The 17,732-nt window shown below is 46.6% G+C and overlaps 2 protein-coding genes across 4 annotated transcripts; one reads left to right on the forward strand and one right to left on the reverse strand.

Moving 5' to 3' along the window:
- Nucleotides 1-91: 91 nt before the first annotated feature.
- LOC118769089 (protein S100-A1-like) lies at nucleotides 92-3,847 on the reverse strand. Its single transcript, XM_036516101.1, has 3 exons — nucleotides 3,755-3,847; nucleotides 1,240-1,401; nucleotides 92-330 (listed from the first exon to the last, which is right to left on the reverse strand). Exons 2-3 carry the CDS (start codon nucleotides 1,378-1,380, stop codon nucleotides 172-174), a joined length of 300 nt encoding a protein of 99 aa, XP_036371994.1. The 5' UTR covers nucleotides 1,381-1,401; nucleotides 3,755-3,847; the 3' UTR covers nucleotides 92-171.
- A 1,684-nt stretch (nucleotides 3,848-5,531) lies between these two features.
- Nucleotides 5,532-17,199, forward strand: LOC118769285 (tripartite motif-containing protein 46-like). 3 transcript variants are annotated; one of them, XM_036516331.1, is made up of 12 exons: nucleotides 5,532-5,807; nucleotides 9,230-9,485; nucleotides 9,991-10,141; nucleotides 10,368-10,566; nucleotides 10,894-11,040; nucleotides 11,540-11,635; nucleotides 12,110-12,363; nucleotides 12,954-13,075; nucleotides 13,962-14,324; nucleotides 15,499-15,728; nucleotides 16,334-16,401; nucleotides 16,682-17,199. In XM_036516331.1, exons 1-12 carry the CDS (start codon nucleotides 5,748-5,750, stop codon nucleotides 17,133-17,135), a joined length of 2,400 nt encoding a protein of 799 aa, XP_036372224.1. In that variant the 5' UTR covers nucleotides 5,532-5,747; the 3' UTR covers nucleotides 17,136-17,199. The 3 variants fall into 3 exon arrangements, with proteins under 3 accessions (XP_036372224.1, XP_036372226.1, XP_036372225.1); XM_036516333.1 differs by lacking the exon at nucleotides 5,532-5,807 and adding an exon at nucleotides 6,452-6,484; XM_036516332.1 differs by lacking the exon at nucleotides 5,532-5,807 and adding an exon at nucleotides 7,194-7,358.
- The last annotated feature ends 533 nt before the right edge of the window (nucleotides 17,200-17,732 follow it).

Consider the following 17,732-nt stretch of genomic DNA (forward strand, 5'->3'; position numbering starts at 1 on the left):
CTCTCAGAACTGAAATGTAACACACACACACATGCACAAATGCACACAGACAGAGAGAGAGCGCAGAATGAATGGCTCTATGACACGGTGGTTCCAACATGGGGGGTTGTAATTGTATTTAATTGACAGTGCGTTTAATACAAAAGTGAATTCTCTCTCCTCGCCTCGCCATCACTTCTTGCCCTTTTTCAAATGCAGCTGGTAGCACTGCTCGCAGGCGATGGAGAGCCCCACCACCAGGGACACGAACTCCTCAAAGTTCACCTCCCCGTCGCCGTTGGAGTCAAGGTCCTTCATAATGCGCTCCACAGCAGCAGGGTCCTTCTGGGACTGAAAGAGAGCGAACAAGGGATTGAAAAAGTGCGTCAATATAATCTGGTGGTGAACACCCACAGTTCTAAAAATTCTCTGGTTTTTTTTTTAAAAAAAGAATTAAATTCAGAACTGTAATTTTCTGCCAAATGTGTCATAGAAGCCGCCCCATAGCTGAAATCCACACCAACAATTTGGGAGGGTGAGACAATGTCTCCCCACGTGCCTTTCTCTGGAATATGTGAAGTAAGCCACTGCTTCTATACACACCACATTCCCCATGCCAATCTTGGACAGACATGAGTTGGAGGGAGAACACCTTTTACACAGCTTTATGCAGGCAGACTGTGAACACCTGACTGACCAGGGAGGGTCACTGATAAGCCACCCTCTTCTATAACCCCAATGGAACAAAGCCAATTATGCTCCACTGCTGTGGGCTTCCGGTGACTGACTACGGATGACACAGCTGGGATAGAACCCGGGCCATAGAGCTTAGCCTTGCACTTGAACATCAAGCGCTTTTACCTTCTGAGCCACTTGTGAGTCTACCATCCTAAAGATTCTAGCTTGGTTTGTAATTATTAACCTTTAGGACAGTTGATCTTGTTTGATTCTGATGACCGTATGTCCATCAGAGCCAGAGCCTGCACAGGATCTGCACTGATCCATTGATCCTTACATTATGTAGAGCGCTGGCACTTTCACTGGGGCGCTTTAAAAAGACCAAAGTCATGTTCTGTTATAGTCAATGGTGTCTTCCACAGTACCCCAGCTATCACAGCTTAATGACTGCTCCAGTTTCGTCCAATGTCTGCCCCTTTGCTTGAAAATGACCTCCCTCCATGGGTATTAAGTAGGGTGATAACCTGCTGGGGTATTAAAGTGGGTAAATGCAATGTGCCTATCTGAAGGTGAACGCCTCACCTTCAGAAACCCGGACAGCTCGTTCGCCATCAAATCCTTGAGCTCGCGGCAGCTGAGGGAGGTGCTGTTCCCTTCCTTAGAGGCGTAGCGGTGGAACACCATGATCAGGGACTCCATAGCGCGCTCTAGCTCTGACGGCATGGTTGCAGACTGGGGAATACACTAGGAGGAGGGAGAGACTTACGGCACTGAGTGTGTGAGACAGATACACATGCATTGTCTGCATTGCACTGTTGTGACCTGTGCTTTGACCAATCGCAATAACACCAGCAGTTGCCTTCGCCTGCTCAACCTACTGTGTTGTACAACCTACTGTGAGTTATGCTTAGAGACGAGGAGAGAACAAGGGAATGAGACAGTTGCTACACTGGAGGGGAAGAGTTACAGCGCTGACAAAGAGAGTTACTACACTGATAGAGACACTACGCTGATAGACAGATACTACATTGACAGAGAAGGAGAGAAATAATGCACCAAGAAAGAAGGAGGGAGATAGTTACTGCACTAGGACAGAGAGGCAGAGAGAGAGATAGTTACTGAACTGGGACGGAGATACTAGACAGAGGGAGTCTGCCATAGTTTGTTGGACAGAGATTATGTTCTATTATGCTGGAAGTCGCTCTGGATAAGAGTGTCTGCTAACTGTACGTAATGTAACGTGATAACACTGAGAGATTATTGACAATGGAGATTATTGACTATGACAATGAAAATTATGGCATGCACTGGCATATTACAGTTACTCTTAATTTCTACAAAATTAATGACTACACAAAGACTCATTGTCAGTATAATTAGTATGAATTGATTGAAAGAAAATATCTCTTAGTATAACACATTGGTGGTACACCGGTTCATTATTGGAATTGTCCAGCTACTGATGATGTCTTTAATGCAGACTATTAATTATCTTCATATGTATTCATGTATCACAGTTATGCCATAATTTATTATTCTGGACCATAACTGTGCTGCTCTGTTCAGTTAATAGAATATGAGTCATGCTATACGGTATATGAAATAGAACAGAAAAACAACAAAAATTTAGCTGTACACATTGATAATGTGCATTTGGTTAGAGCAGGAAAAAAGCGAAATGCATAGCTGTTTGGTTTGGGCACATGTCTGGAAACAGCGCCAGGGGCTGAGTAGGAGGGTGTGTCTGCTGGGGTGGGGGAGGAGGGGCGGGGTTTGGGTGGTGAGCCGTTGTGAAATGGCTGAACGTGGAAAAATGACTGCTGTTTGATGAAGGAATGCATTGGGACAGAGCACTTATACAAGAGCAAATCTTGTGAGGGCATGTTCATACGTCAGCCTCACCCATTCAGTTCTCATGCACCACTGCAAACACCCTTTACCCTAGACTACTATGCAAGCCATCCTTTGAATAAGGAACAAGGAAAAGTTTGTCAACGGAGGAATTTGTCAGAATTAGGTAGGAGGATTTTAGACACAAAGTCTGAGGGGGGAAAGTGCCAAATAACGATTGCCTAAGAAGAAACAGAGAAGATGACACAAGTGTGAGTAATGGTGTAGGAATGAGAATGAGTGAGGGAACCAGGTAAGAGGGGGAAAAGTCACCACAAGCTCAGAGTAAGGGAGGGTGATGACAGAGAAGCATTCTGCAATAATGGTACAGATAGTATTTTGTAACAGTCATTTATATTGCACAGGTCTAGCAGTTGCATTTTGTAAGCCCCCCTAAGGATTCACAAACACTAGCTTTAAATGCATGATCAGCTTCTAGCATTTCACACCATGTCACTGACTAACACATCTTTAAAAGCGGTCTGAACAACTGACCTTGGATAGGAATCAGATTTTTGCATATTCTGAACAAATTGCCAAAAGTTTAGTCTAATTTACTCTATTTAGGGCCATTCACTCTCAGGTAAATTGTGTGTGTGCCTGGGCGAGACATAGCACACATGTTTAAGAAAGCAGCAACATTCTAAGAACCGAAGAGATCCGTATTTCACCTCAGATTCTAGGGTTCAGATGAAGGTGGAGACGAGTTCGGATTAAAGGCAAGTTATGTGCTCCCAAACCAGCTGCGTTCTTAAGGGAACAGTTCCTGTTGTTTCGCAGAATTAGGAACTTGACGGGGTTGAAGTCACAGTTGTGGGGAGCGACTGAGAAACTTTCATGCTGAGATTTTCATTGACGGGCACCGCCCTGTGTACGGTATGTGTGTAGACACTAGTGTGTGATGTACGCGTGTTCTATGCGTATTGATAGTAAAAGTTCTTGTAGCTTGCTTGTTCAAGACTACGCGTTGGTGCGGTGGTCATCTATAAAATGAATATAGGATAACTACCACACCCGAGGTCAGTGAGATGGGCGGTGAGCAGCAACTTACGTTAGTTTCACGTAACGCACACTCGAACATGTAGTAGCCTAAACGTTAAAGGAGAGGAACTAGTAAACCAGTATGTGCTCCGAAGTAGTTGCGTTCATAAGACGGCAGAACAATTCCTGCTGTATAGCAAATATAAATTAAGTTTAGCAGTCTTACCGAGCAGACGTAGGGAGGTACTTGTTTGAAGCCGACGGAATGGAATGCGCAAGAGCTGACAAACTTTTCTGCCGAGACTTTATAGACGGGCACCGCCCTGTGTGTGTGTGTGTGTGTGTGTGTGTGCGTGCGTGCGTGCGTGTGTGTGTGTGTGTGTGTGTGTGTGTGTGTGCGTGCGTGCGTGCGTGTGTGTGTGTGTGTGTGTGTGTGTGTGTGTGTGTGTGTGTGTGTGTGTGTGCACGCGCGCACGCCTGTGTTGGATGTGCGTGTGTTTGGAGGAGGTCTGGTAACCGAAAGGTTGCCGGTTCGATTAACCCGCTGGGGTACCGATTGTACAAGTGGAATGACAATAATAAAGTACGTAGGTGAATAAATAAAGTGTTTGGTGCGTAATGATAGTGCGAGTTGTTGTAGCTTGCTTGATCAAGACAGCGTGTTGGTATGATGGTCACTTAGCAAATCAATAAATAAAAACTACCCCACCCGACGACAGTAAGATTTGCGGTTAAACTTTTATTAGTTTCACACTGCCCAAAGACAAACATGTAGGCTAGTGAACCTTTAGAGAGCGACACGGCTTATTTCCCTTAATATGACTTATGAAAATGATTCTCAATTTTAGTGTACGGTTAGTCAGAGCTAGGTGGTGGGGGGTGGCATCAAACAAAAAGTAAAAAAAAAAACAAAGAAACATAAAAAGCGGCTTGGTCTGTTTTACATACACCTTAGAAGCATTAAGGATAGTCTCTTACTGAGAATGTGAAACGATCACCTGTCCCACATGGAATCAATACGCAACCACCGTCTGAACATGATGACCATTCACCCAGCGCTGTCCCACCTGCCTCTAAGACGGTGTATTTAAATGGAAAGTGCCAATGGGAGATTGCGGCCACCAGTAGCCTGTAAAACGCGAAGTGTCACAGGTTCCTGGCATCTTAAGCGCATTCTTCACCTTTTCAAACAGCGATTCATGTGTGCGTCCACCTTCCAAAATCCATCTAGATTACAAATATCCAAAATTACAGGGGTTATTTGGAGCCAAGAAAGGCATTAAGATGTGCAATAAACTATGCCGAGCTCGTTAAGATTGTGAAGGCACGGGCACTCAGTAGGGTGGCAAATATTTCGCTAACGGACGTTTTGTACTAAAATGATAATATTTTGTCGCCATCTGGCGGGCATAAGTGTGAACAGCAGGGAATTTCCACACATGCAAGCGTTTTACCGTATTTGGCCAAACTGTAAATAACACACATTCGTTTGTCACTGTTTAATGCACATCAGTATTTCTCCCGTACAGACCTGCCTAGTTTTAAAACCCACACCTTGGAATGCCCTCACACTCAGAGGCTTTAAACCGTACACAGATAGCAACTGAACACGTAGGGCGTGCGATGTGCGGAGTATCACATAATTACGGCAAGGAGAATTTGCTAGGTACGGAATGACAGACAGACAGGCACAAATGCGTGCCTACGTATACGGAACTATTGCCCTTGACGACGGTTCTCAACGCTCTCAGCAATAACTACGCATGCTCCATCGTAAAAAAAAACCCCCTTCATCCAGCATTGTTTACTGTCGTGTGCACCCCGGGGGCGCGGGGGGGATTTGAACCCTTTCACTATAGCGATTCGAAGGGGGTTAGGGGACTATATGATAATCCCATTGGAGAGTAAACACAAAAAAAAAAAAAAAAAAAAAAAACAACCAACAGGCAATTTTACATTTGAATTTTTAGAAGGAGTCCTATTCATTTTTATTTCTAATCATTCATTCATATTTCAGGCAGCGTCTGTATAAATAGCGCGTGCAGCAATGCTATATACATCGCTGAATGCGCCGCGCGTACAGACCTAGCTTTGCCTGGCAGTTTGTTTTATCCACACATGTATGCACTTACGTGGAGCATATGTCTGCCGCTACCGTACTGGCGTGCCATCTTTACTGATATCCAGATCAAAGTAACATCGGCAGCGTACGCATAGAAATGGCAGAGGAGGACTTGCAAAGGTTTCCTTCTATGATGGACGCACTGGTTCGTATTAGTGTAAGTATGGTTATCATTCTAACAGCAGCTGTTCTACTTTCTGTCGATGTGTCTCTGTTACTATTCTGTTTTATGTTGAACTGATTGGCTCGAACCGAATAACCGATTGCACCGCTCTCGGTATTAGGCGAGACACCACGCTCAATGTGGTGAGATACTCATCTGAACGTTTTATTGCCTGTCGAACATCAACCCATCCAACATCCCCGCATTTTCATAATCTAACTTTTAAGATCACCTACATTCCCGTGGTTCTTCTTCCACTGATGTGCATTCACACACAATTAAATCTTATCGTACAGTTCTCGCCACCTTGTTATTTATTTATTTTATTTATTATTCACCTGCCAGGTTAATGTTACATTATGCGTGTCTCTAATTTCTGCGTCTTTTTCCTGCTCCGATTTTTTCTTTCTGTCTTCACTGTGTGCTGAATGATGAATTCTTGGTGATGGTTTGGCCTGCACATGTGCCCATTGAAACAGTGGGTTTCCGCTTGACTCCGGAGACACATAATACAGTGTAGTTGTATATTGTTGGGCCATTTAAATTAATCGTTCATTACATTACGTTAGCCTACATTACAATCATAAGAGCCTCTGCTAAATGAATGTAATGTATCGTACTGTTGTGTGTTAGGAAACTGGATCCTATACAGAGGATACATACCTTGCCTGGTGAGATATTGTTTTCTTCTTTTCAAAACCTTTGTGTTGTCGCATTGTAATTTTAATCTGAACCTACTGTAGTCGAGTGTAACGCTGTTAATTTCCAAAAGTAGTTTTATAAGAAAATTTCAAACGTACTATTTCGCTCATTCTGTTACACTGAATTACTAAAATCGTTTTATTTGTGCTTTAAAATGAAAATTTGTACTACTTCCTGTGGCTGTAATGTTTCAAAGGAACAATGGGAAACCTAGTTTCAAATGATCAGACACAATGCATCTTCTGAAAGGCCTTTGCAGAGTGGATTATGTATGCAGGCGGAAAAAAATTGGTGAAAAATATAAAATCAAAATATTGAAATGTGCACCGACATAGGTCAATGCACTGAGGCAGTATAAATAAAGAGAACTGGTTGTTTGACTGAGAGATGCTTGTTGCTATGGAAACAGGATGCAGGCACGCGGCGGGTCCGCTTTGCGTGAGCAAAGAGGAGGAAAATCTGACAAGCCACGCGATACACTAACCTACATTTCTATTCATTTCTATTCTGAAAGAGGGCGTAGGACGGATGAACAACGAGTGGATGGTGCAGAGGGAGAGAACGTAGCCTCAAAATCTTTTGCGAATACTTCGACGTGTAATACACGTGCAGACATATTTGCATGAAATTAAGGAATAAACCAAATTGCTCTAATAAAATGGAGTAGGCTACGTCTTAAAGGAGCGTGGCCTGCTTCGCAGTCATAATTGTTCCCTGCGTGGCACATCCAAATCTTACCTCCCTAGGCCAGAATATAAATATCTAAGCCCCCTCCGCCCCCCCAAGCCGGCTTGACTGGGGGGAGGAAACGTTCCTATCATGGCGCCCAGAAACCAGGTGAAGGTAAGAGCGCGCATGTTCAGGGTGCCGTGCTGAGACAGAAGAGAACCGTGCTAAACAAAAATAATACACGCCCTGTTCGGCGAGTGCACCCGCTTGCTTTTCTATAAAAACGTGAAAGGATTTTGCGGAAAGCGTGTCATTTTGAGTCATGTCTTCCAGAGAAAAGGGCGGGCGTGTATAGGTTAGGCCAGGGTTGACATTGGTGAATGACAGACAGATATAGTTGTGGGACGGGGACTTTATGACAATTTTGGGGTCGAATAATAATGAGAATGTTTGTCTTTTGTTGTCGATGTGAAATAATGTATCTATCATGTACGTTTGATGATGCTTTTATAAAGGTGCAATATCACAGCTATTAGCAACCAGGATGCTGACAGCTAAATATAACGGTTAAGCAAAAAATCTGTGCAGACCTATATTACGATTGTATGTATTAACACAAAGATATATATTCAGAAGGAAGAACGTGAGAATTCTAAGGACGCGTCCCTTCTCCCCCGCCTTTGCGATCGATTTATCTGCTGAGAGGCTTTCACTGCAATCTGTTTAATTAAATTCCGTTAGGCATTGAAGCACACGGTAGCGTCATGCTCTCAGTCATACACTTTCGTAGCAACCCTATGCGGCATGCTTTGCATCATTTTTCACTTGTGTTTACAGGTGACATTTGGTGTTCGTGTGTGTCTGCGCGTGCTACACACGAGGGGCGTGTTTTCTGTCCCTACAAGCGCAAGTGACAACGATTTTACAGGCTTTTCAAATAAAGCCTGGTGAAAACGACTTCTCACTTCAGGCTACTTTTGAATATTAGAAATGGCAGATGAAATGTTGTCTACAATGGTGTTGAGTTGACCGATAACAGATATTCCTCTTACAAAGTCATGTAGTTAAGACAAAGACCGTGAGGGACGTGTTATTGCACACCAGCACGGGTCAGCGTGGTCAGTTTTACTGTAATACACGTATAAACTTACTGCAATGTAGTTGGTCTATATGAAGCACTTTATGGAAGAGTATCAGAGGAGATAATGTTTGAATCATGTTGCCTTCTGTAGCCACTTCATGATGCCACTGTAGCATCATTTATGGAGTCTTTTCCATTTTTCAGACAAAGAAATTATTGATTGAATGTATGAACATGTTTAGATAATAGGTTGTAAACAGTGAATTATTGTTTTTGTGCTGCTCATTAAATCAGGCATGTATGATTACATACACACTGTGTGGGTGGACTTTATCTATATGAAATCTCTCTGGGACACAGACCAGACAGAAACTGGGATTAAATAATTAACTCCTCGTGGCCATACATATTTAATAAGGCTAGCCCTGACAATCCATCATCTGGTTCTATTTATACAGAAAGACATTTTCGTGTCAGCTCCCTGTGGCTGCTATTAATTCTTAACCAGAGAAATCTCAGTTCTGTCCTTTCTCTCTCTTTTTTGGTTCTTCATCAATCTGGATATTTATTTGCATTTCCATGCCCCCCCCCCCCCCAAAAAAAAGAAGCAGGGCAGTCCAGAAGTATTGCATTATCTCCTTTCTTTCCAGTCATGGTTTATCTTCTTTTCCCTATCTGCTTGTGTGGTCTACCCTTCTACTTACTCTCTTCTTCTTTCTCTCTCACCACCCATAACGTTTATTCCTAACACCCCTCCCCCCCCTTCCTGTCTTGTCCCTCGCCACATACCTGCCCCCACTTATCCTTTCCTTATGTCTCGGCTAAATTTCTTCTGCTCTCCACTCACTTGTTCAATCTTGTCTCTGCTGCCCCCCTCCCCCACCCCCCATTCGCCACACCTTCCCTTTACCCAATCCCCTCTGGTCCCTGCCTGATGGTCCCTCCCTCTCCTGTGCCTCCTCAGTCCAACATGAAGAGTATGGAGCATGAGCTGCAGTGTCCTGTGTGTAAGGAAATGGTGAAGCAACCCATCGTTCTGCCCTGCCAGCACAGCGTCTGCCTGCTTTGCGCCTCTGAGGTCCTGGTCCAAAATGGCTACCCTCCCCCTGACCTGCCCCCTGAGCCCAACTCGCCCGCCTCCACCCCCAACACCCGCTCGCCACGGCAGGCACGCCGGCCCGCGCCCAAAGCCGACCGCATTGACCGCATTCTCCGCGCAGGTGTGTGTGTGTGTGTAGTGTGCGAAAAACGGTGCCGTTTCACAAGCCGTTCCATGATGAATGACATCTGAATTTTCATGCTGCTGATAAAATGTGGATTTTGAGGGTTTTCTGATGATACGATTAGTGCTCGGAAGGGCCATTGCATACACCTTGCCCCACTGAAGAAATACACAGATAGCTGCAAAGTGAAGAGGGAAAATGGAGTCACCAGTAAAAAGACAGACTTTGAACAATGCATGGCAGTTCAGCTGGCAGTCAAGTGCTGAAATGGAGGTTTTCTCATTGTGTGTGGCAATGCTTTGGTTTTGGCTTCATTTAGTATCGCACATTGTACCATAATGTGTGTGGCATTTTGTTCTTGAGGCCGTTAGGTGGGTATATGAATTCACTGAGCACTCTTACACTCAGCTCCCTCCCAATGTCACTTTCCTTCCCTCAGTCTCCCTATCCCTTTCCCCCTGTCTCCGAATAAATGCCTGATCTAAACCCCCCCACCCCTCAGGATTTGGGACATATCCAGGACGGAGGCGCAAGGAGGCCCCTCCTCCTGTTGTGTTGTTCCCCTGCCCGCCTTGTCAGAAGGAGGTGGAGCTGGGTGAGAGGGGACTGGCTGACTGCCTGCGAAATCTGACCCTGGAGCGTATTGTGGAAAGGTACTACCCATTCAGTGGTCTGAGGTGCCGTTCGTGACGGTCACCCACTGCGTGTTACTGTCTGCAGAGCATGGCGCAGCCAAGCAAGCCCACGAAATGGCTGAGTGTTTGATTAGTGTGAAACCTAATTTTAGGTAACCTAATTTTCGGTATTTGAGTGCAATCTTGGCAGTGCTGTTGTTCTGAAAGACGTATCGGCCCCTCTTCCCCGCTGCCCGTCTCTCAGGTACAGACACACAGTGAGTCTGGGCACTGTGGCGGTCATGTGCCAGTTCTGCAAGCCACCTCAGTCGCTGGAGGCCACCAAGGGCTGTGCCGACTGCCGGGCCAGCTTCTGTAACGAGTGCTTCAAGCTGTACCACCCCTGGGGGACCCCCCGCGCCCAGCACGAGCACGTCCAGCCCAGCCTCAACTTCAGGCCCAAGGTGAGCGCTGGGGAGGTGCGGCCGGGGTGCAGACAGAGCCTGTATGGCTGCGTTGGTATGCTCAGCTGAGGGGCAGACATTTAGCTGAGGTGAGGGCGTTGTTGTTCTTGTCTCCTCTGTTATGCCCTGTCTATATGAATGCTGTGAGTTTGTGAGTTTGCACTGTGTAGGTGGTGTTTTCCTCTCCCCCATCTCAGACATTCAATATCCCTCACTATCCTGCTGTCTTTGCCCACTGTGATTTCCATTTCTTATCTCCCTGCCATCTCTCCCTTTGACACTTCACCCCTCTCCCCTGCCCCCCCCCCCACCACCACCTCTTCCCAGGTGTTGACCTGTCCAGAGCATGACCAGGAGCGCCTCCAGTTCTACTGCAAGTCCTGCCAGCGGCTGCTGTGTCCTCTCTGTAAACTGCGTCGCATCCATGCCGGCCACAAGGTCATGCCCATCGCCCACGCCTACCAGGCGCTGAAGGTCAGACACAGCAGAGCACCTGCACATGCCTGAGATGGCTCAGATTGGGTTTTCTCCTTCTTTCTGAAGTTCTGCCATGACTTAAAACGATGGCGAGAATTAATCACAATAATTACGTAACGTATTTGTTAAAAGCTTTTATGTGGCGACATCAAAGAAATCGAAGAAAATAGATAGAACAAATCAGAACAAACCAATTATTAAAACAAAAAGAAGCGAGTGAGATTGGTGTGAGATTAAAAATGTAGTAGGAATCTAAAGTACACTTGAAAAAGCTGTGTCTTAAAAGGGACTAAAACATAATAGCTGCATACATAGTCCTGCTGTGCTTCTGGAAGATGTGTCAGCAACTGGAGGCCTGCACAGAAAAAAGATAAGACACCCTTTGCTTTTAAACAAATGTCTGAAACACACTGAAAACCCCAGGATGCTGAACTGAGGTTTCCTCAAGGCAATATAAGTCAATAACTCTATAATAATAACCCCCCCCCTCCCCCAGGACAAGATTACCAAGGCAATCAACTATATCCTGGCCAATCAGGACACAGTGCAGGCCCAGATCACTCAACTGGAGAATGCCATTATGCAGACTGAGGTAAACTGCACTGCTGATACACAGCACCACACAATGCAAAGTATCAGTACTGCTGTACAACCCTACACTGTACCTCTGAGGGGTGTGGATTCTGTCCCTTCTCAGATCGCATCAGTCATACCATCACAGCATGCAGCGTCTAATACAAGTACACAACACAGCAGTGAATGATAGTGTTGATGATTCTGTGACTGTCATCTGCAAGTGTTCAGGAGAGGATGTTGTTCAACATCGGGACATCCGTCTTTGGCTCCATGCCTCCCGACATCCCACAGTGCAACTGAATTCTGATGAATTTTCATCTATAAAAGACCATTGCTGAATCCTTGTTCTTGCTGCTCTTGCCTTTTTTCACCACACTACCACCCACCACACTGCCTCTTGAATGTATATTCACAACGTCCCCAGAGGGCGGGCCAATAGCATCACTCCCCTCACAGGCTCCTCCCCTCTCCACGCCCCTCGGCTCCCCAGGTGAACAGCGGCTCGGCGCAGGAGCAGCTGGGTCATTGTTTGCGGGAGCTGGGGGCCGCGCTGGCGGAGCGGCAGGCCGCCCTGGCCCAGGCGGTGGAGGGGGCCCGGGTCCGGCGCGGGGAGGCCTTGGCGGCCCAGGTGATGGAGCGGCAGAGTCTGCTGGAGCACGCTGGCCTCATGGCCTTCTCCCAGGAGCTGCTCAAAGAGACCGACCCGCCCTGCTTCGTCCAGGCCGCCCGCCTCACCCACAACAGGTCCAGCCTCCTCCCCCTTCCCGCCATCATTGCTCACATCTCTCTCTCTCTGTCTTTCTCTCTCTCTGCATGTCTCTCTTTCAGGCTCCTTCTCTCTTTCTCTCTGCTGCAGTCTGTCTCTTCTCCCCACCCATCTGTTTGGATTTGGGTGTTGGACTGTGACACTGAGTTATTTGGATAAAGGAAAGCTCGGTCCATGCAGGAAATTAATAGAACAGCAGAAAAATAGTAGAAAAACAGACACCTAAATGTCATGGACCAAACAAGACACAAGGGCAGCAGCACCTGACTGCAGCCCTGCCACTGTGTACTGTAACGAGTGTATGTGCCATCATATGTTGCACTCAGCAAAAATAGAGAGAAATATTTCCATTCACATCTACAGCATAATGTCAGTGTTTAAGCATTTTAAAAACATTGTAATTGTGCCAATTGTGTGTAAGTGCCATTTTCCTGTAAATGTACACATTACAGGCTACGTAGCATGATAATTTATGACCGAGAAAGGAAAATATGGAAACGCATCATATATTTTTTTCAGTCGTATATTCTTTATGTCTGTATTCATTACTCCTCTCCTCTCCTCTCAGACTGATGAGGGCCATTGAGTCTCTGCAGTGTTTCGCACTGGCTGCTGACCCCTCCTTCCGACACTTCCAACTGGACATCTCCAAAGAGCTCAAGCTCCTCAACAGCATGGAGTTCATCCAAGGTGAGAGAGCAAGGAGGCGGGGCCAGGCAGGAGGGAGGAGCCAGGCAGGAAGGCAGAGCAACATGCTTTGCTTCTGCTTGTGACATCAGTGCTCTTCATGTGTCTCTTGAGCGGTACTGATCATTTAATCTAAATCAGTTCACACTGGTTCAATATCGTGCTCTGATCAATGGAATTGTGACAGAGCTTTTACAGAATGCATAGCATAGAAACGAGACGAGTCTTAGTCAAGATCACATGAAGTGGCTGGAACGATTATGCAGCCAACTGAAAAGAAATTTCCTTGAGTGATAGCATTCAAAGCAATGAGATGTGTTCAATCTGTGCTACTTTTTGGACTGAGATGTCTCACTGAAATGTCTTAGAATTATCAATGTTGAGATAATGAGGAAGTGAACAAAAACCTTGTAAGTTAGTTATGGAAGAAGTAGAAAACCTCAGTTTGACCCCCCTAATGATATCCAGAATTAATTTTTAAGAGCAAATCCGCTTTCTTTTTTTGGTGGGTCAGGAGCAAACTAACCTGAGTGGAGACTAAGCTGTAACAGATGTGCCTAGATCTCAGTATTACTAGTAATGCCATTCAAGGTATTATAATGGAAGACTCCCATGGCAGCTTTTCACAGCAATAGATGAGGCAACCAACTTTCATAATCACAAACGCAACAAACAGTTCTGTTATGTAGTTGGTTTTTATAATAACTGAAATATGAGGTTGGACATTGAGATTCAAGTCTTATCATGCTTTCCATGGTTTCCTTATCCAAAAAAGAAGAATGAAAAGAAAAGCACAAATTTTTTTCTGCTTATAGTTGCATACGGGCTTATTTTTTGTTTGTTTTTTATTGTTTCTGTGCGTGTGACCTTGCGTTCATTTCCACGTCAGCCCCTTTGGCTCCAGTGATCGACACCCAGCGCACCCTGGCGTACGACCAGCTCTTCCTGTGCTGGCGCTTGCCGCAGGACTCCGCCCCCGCCTGGCACTTCTCCGTGGAGTTCCGGCGGCGCCGGGGAGGGCCCGGGGGCATCCGGGGCTTGGTCCGGGGCGGCGGCGGGGGGGGAGGAATGGGGTCGCTGGGCAGAGGGAGCCGCTGGGGCTGGCAGCGGCTGGAGGAGGTGGGCGGCACCAGCGCGGTGATCGAGCGGCTGGAGATGGACACGGTGTACGTACTGCGGGTGCGCGGCTGCAACAAGGCCGGCTTCGGGGAGTACAGCGAGGAGGTGTACCTGCACACCCCGCCCGCGCCGGGTAAGAACCACACACACGCTGACCCTGGCGGCAGCTGTATGTAGGCACTTGCACTGACACTCCTGTAATGGCAGGCCAGAACCGTAAACTCTGGTGTCAGAATGATTCACATTGACGTATCCATCACGTTCAACACAGTAACTCATTTCTTTATTTCTCTTTCCCATCCTTCCTTTCATCCCTCTTTATTTCTGTGTATAACTATCCAGTTCTCCATCTGTGCATCCCAGATCTCCATACACCCATCCCTTGCTTCCCCTGTTCCTCCATATCCATCTTTTTCTCTCTTTCTCATCTCTTCACCCTTTCCACCCTCTACTCCATTTACATCTTAGGCCAGTCTAATCCATCCCAGACTCTATCCCTCTATCGTTATATATCTCACTCTGCTCGTATCTTGTCCTGCTTGGAAAACATCTCCCCCATGAGTGTGTTTATGATGTCTGGCATTTGTTAAGACTGGAACTTAACAAATTGATTAGCTGGCGGCCCAGGATAGAGAATAATGTCTCTAACCTTATTATCCTGACCTAGGCTTGTTCCCTGTGTCTCCTCTCCTGTTTTTATCCTCTGTACTTCTACCGGTGAAGAAAGACTGCCTTCTTTTCCTAGCTGTTTCATTTCCTTCTGCTTTGATTTTCCCTCCTCCTTTTCTCAGCGCGTGTCAGACCCTTGCAGTTTGCCTTCTTCTCTTTCCTCCTCTCCCTTCTCCTGCTTCTGTGACCTCTCTCTGCCTGTGTTCTGCTTATTACATTCTTGCATACTAGGTGCAGGTTGGTTTGCTTTCTTCTTCCCCCTCTTTTTATGTCTCTCCCTTTTACCCCCCCATCTCCCTCTTTAGTCTCTGCATTTTGCCCTGTGATCTTAATTTCCCTTTTTCCTCCCTCTCCCCTCTTTCCTCCTGCCTCCTCTGCCTCTTGTGCTCTTTCCGCTCCCTTTTTCTGTTTCCCAAATCTCCTTCCTGTGATCTGTCTCCTCCTTCCTGACCCTCTTCTCTACATTGACCGCTCCCCCCACTGTTCTTCCCCATCTCCTTACCCCCCTTCACATCTGCCTTTCCCTCCTCCATGCCCCCCCCCCTCCCCCGGGTCCCCACTCTCCTCCCTCCTCCCTTCTTCTCTCAACCCTCTCTCTCCTTTTTAACTGCACTCCACCCCCTCCCCTGACCTCCCAGTACTGAACTTCTACCTGGACTCTCGCTGGGGCCTGCACGCTGACCGGCTGGTGGTCAGTAAGGACCAGCGCTGCGCGCGTAGTGTGCCAGGCCTCTCCCTGCTGCAGGCCGCAGACCGCATCCTCACCTCCTGCCACCTGACCGCCGACCTGCTGGTGGGCGATGTGGCCATCACTCAGGGAAGACACTACTGGGCGTGCTCTGTGGACCCTGGCTCGTACTTGGTGAAGGCAAGTGCATAGTTGAATCAGTAAGGGATCTCCCCAAATCTCTCACTAGGCCGTATCTCCTTTGGCCTCCTGGTGCTTTGTGTCTCAGCAAGCAAGTCAGTGATTGCTCACAGGGCCCAGAGCAGATAAACTTCACAGGACTAGTTGGTCTCCACCAACCCTGGGCTCTAGTGTTTCCCTGTGTGGCTGACATCCTACATTGAATCTGCCTTAGCTGTGGGGCATTAGGTGACTGTGATTTTAGATATACAAATAAGATACTTCCTGACGTGCACAATCCTCTCCCGACCTTTTGTAGGTATATGATCCTCTGTAGATCCTTTGCCTCAAGGCTATACTGTATACCATGGTTTGTAATCAATATACACATGAATAATAATTCAAGATTCTGCTTAGCTACCCAATAGCCATGTATCTGTTGAGTGGTGTGTTAGACTAGATTTATTCTACTCTGGTTTTCCCTTGTGTCTGTGGTTTTATGCTGTGTCACAGTCTATACTGCTGTACATAGATGTACTGCTGTTAGCTGATTTCACCCTCTTTTACCCAGCCCTCTCCCCCTTTCTGTTTCTCTCTCTCTCTCTCTCTGTCTTTCTCCTGTGCAGGTGGGAGTGGGTCTGGAAGCTCGGCTCCAGGAGTGGTTTCACCTGCCCCAGGACATGCCCAGCCCCCGGTGAGAAGGAGGGAGAGACGGAGAGGTCGAGGGGGGGGGTCAGAGAGGGTGGCGGGGGGAAGGGAAAGAGGAAGAGAGGATGTGGATGGGGGAGAGAGAGGGAAGGGGATGAGAGCAGTCAGGGGCTTGGGGAGGTGGGCTATGAGAGGAATTTTGGAATGAACTCGGAGTGATAAGCAGTGCTGATCTCTGGTATGCTGTTCCCGCCCTCCCACTCTCCCCTCTCTACTTTCTCATCCCCTTTTCCCCTCTTTCCTTATTTTCTCCTCCCTCTTTATAGCTATGACCCAGACAGTGGGCATGACAGTGGCGCTGAGGACACCCTGGACTCGCTCCCTCCGTTCACCTTTCTCACTGTGGGAATGGGCAAGATCTTCCTACCCCAGATGATAAATTCTCACCATGGCTGCCCCAGCGATGCCACCAGCCCCCGGGAGCCCCACTCCAACCTCAGCAACGGCCCCCCCTCACCCCCGGGCCTCACCGCTCCCCTGCCCCCCCGACTTGGAGTGTGTCTGGACTTCGAGAAGGGGCGTGTCACATTCTATGACGCCCACTCGCTCCGGCCCCTGTGGGAGGGGCCAGTCGATTGCTCCGCCCCCGTTTGTCCAGCTTTCTGTTTCATTGGGGGAGGGACGCTGCAGCTGCAGGAGCTGGTGGCCAGTCGGAGCACGGAGTTGCTCCCAGCCAGAAGGGTCACCATCCAATCTCGCGTGACCAATATGAGCAACTAAGATGACTGACACTGAATAAAAGTCATTGTGCTATTTTCATTAGCAGAATACGTAAAAATCAGTCCCCGCAGAGCTTCGTTTTTTTATTTTGTCTATATGAAACGGTTTGCTTTTATAAAATCTAATTTAAAAAATGTAATTTATTTTGTGATATCTTTGTTCATATTTTCCATTTTCAGTAATATCTTACCTTCGGGTAGAGGTTGCCTCTCACATTGATGTGAATGTATAAACTGTGGATATATATCTGTGTATATGCAATTATGTACATGCCAGGATAGCCTCAATGATATCCTATTTAGGCCCACATCAACCTTTTTATACTTATATGTGGTCCTACCAAGTCACTTTTATACTTAAATGAGCATGGAGAAAGAAAATTGAGTGCTTCTCGGAACCTCATGATTAAATTAATCTACTCACCTCATTTGCATTTCACACCAAAAAATAACATAATTTCATTTTTATTTCATTAAATATTATTGTTTTTCTAAATTGTTATTGTATTCGACTGGCAACAGTAATACTGTGCTTAGTCACCCAGAGTGAATTGTTTGGTCATGATGAATCCTTTGACATCATTGTCATTGTAATTAT

This window comes from Megalops cyprinoides, chromosome 21 (assembly GCF_013368585.1).
Source record: "Megalops cyprinoides isolate fMegCyp1 chromosome 21, fMegCyp1.pri, whole genome shotgun sequence".
NCBI lineage: Eukaryota > Metazoa > Chordata > Actinopteri > Elopiformes > Megalopidae > Megalops > Megalops cyprinoides.

Bases quoted from the DNA above. Each gene is read 5' to 3' on its own strand.
- LOC118769089 (XM_036516101.1), bottom strand. From the start codon at position 1,380: ATGCCGTCAGAGCTAGAGCGCGCTATGGAGTCCCTGATCATGGTGTTC. The intron at 331-1,239 runs GTGAGGCGTTCA...GCTCTCTTTCAG, and splicing joins AGCTGTCCGGGTTTCTGAAG to TCCCAGAAGGACCCTGCTGC.
- LOC118769285 (XM_036516331.1), top strand. From the start codon at position 5,748: ATGGCAGAGGAGGACTTGCAAAGGTTTCCTTCTATGATGGACGCACTG. The intron at 5,808-9,229 runs GTAAGTATGGTT...GTGCCTCCTCAG, and splicing joins ACGCACTGGTTCGTATTAGT to TCCAACATGAAGAGTATGGA. The intron at 10,567-10,893 runs GTGAGCGCTGGG...ACCTCTTCCCAG, and splicing joins GCCTCAACTTCAGGCCCAAG to GTGTTGACCTGTCCAGAGCA.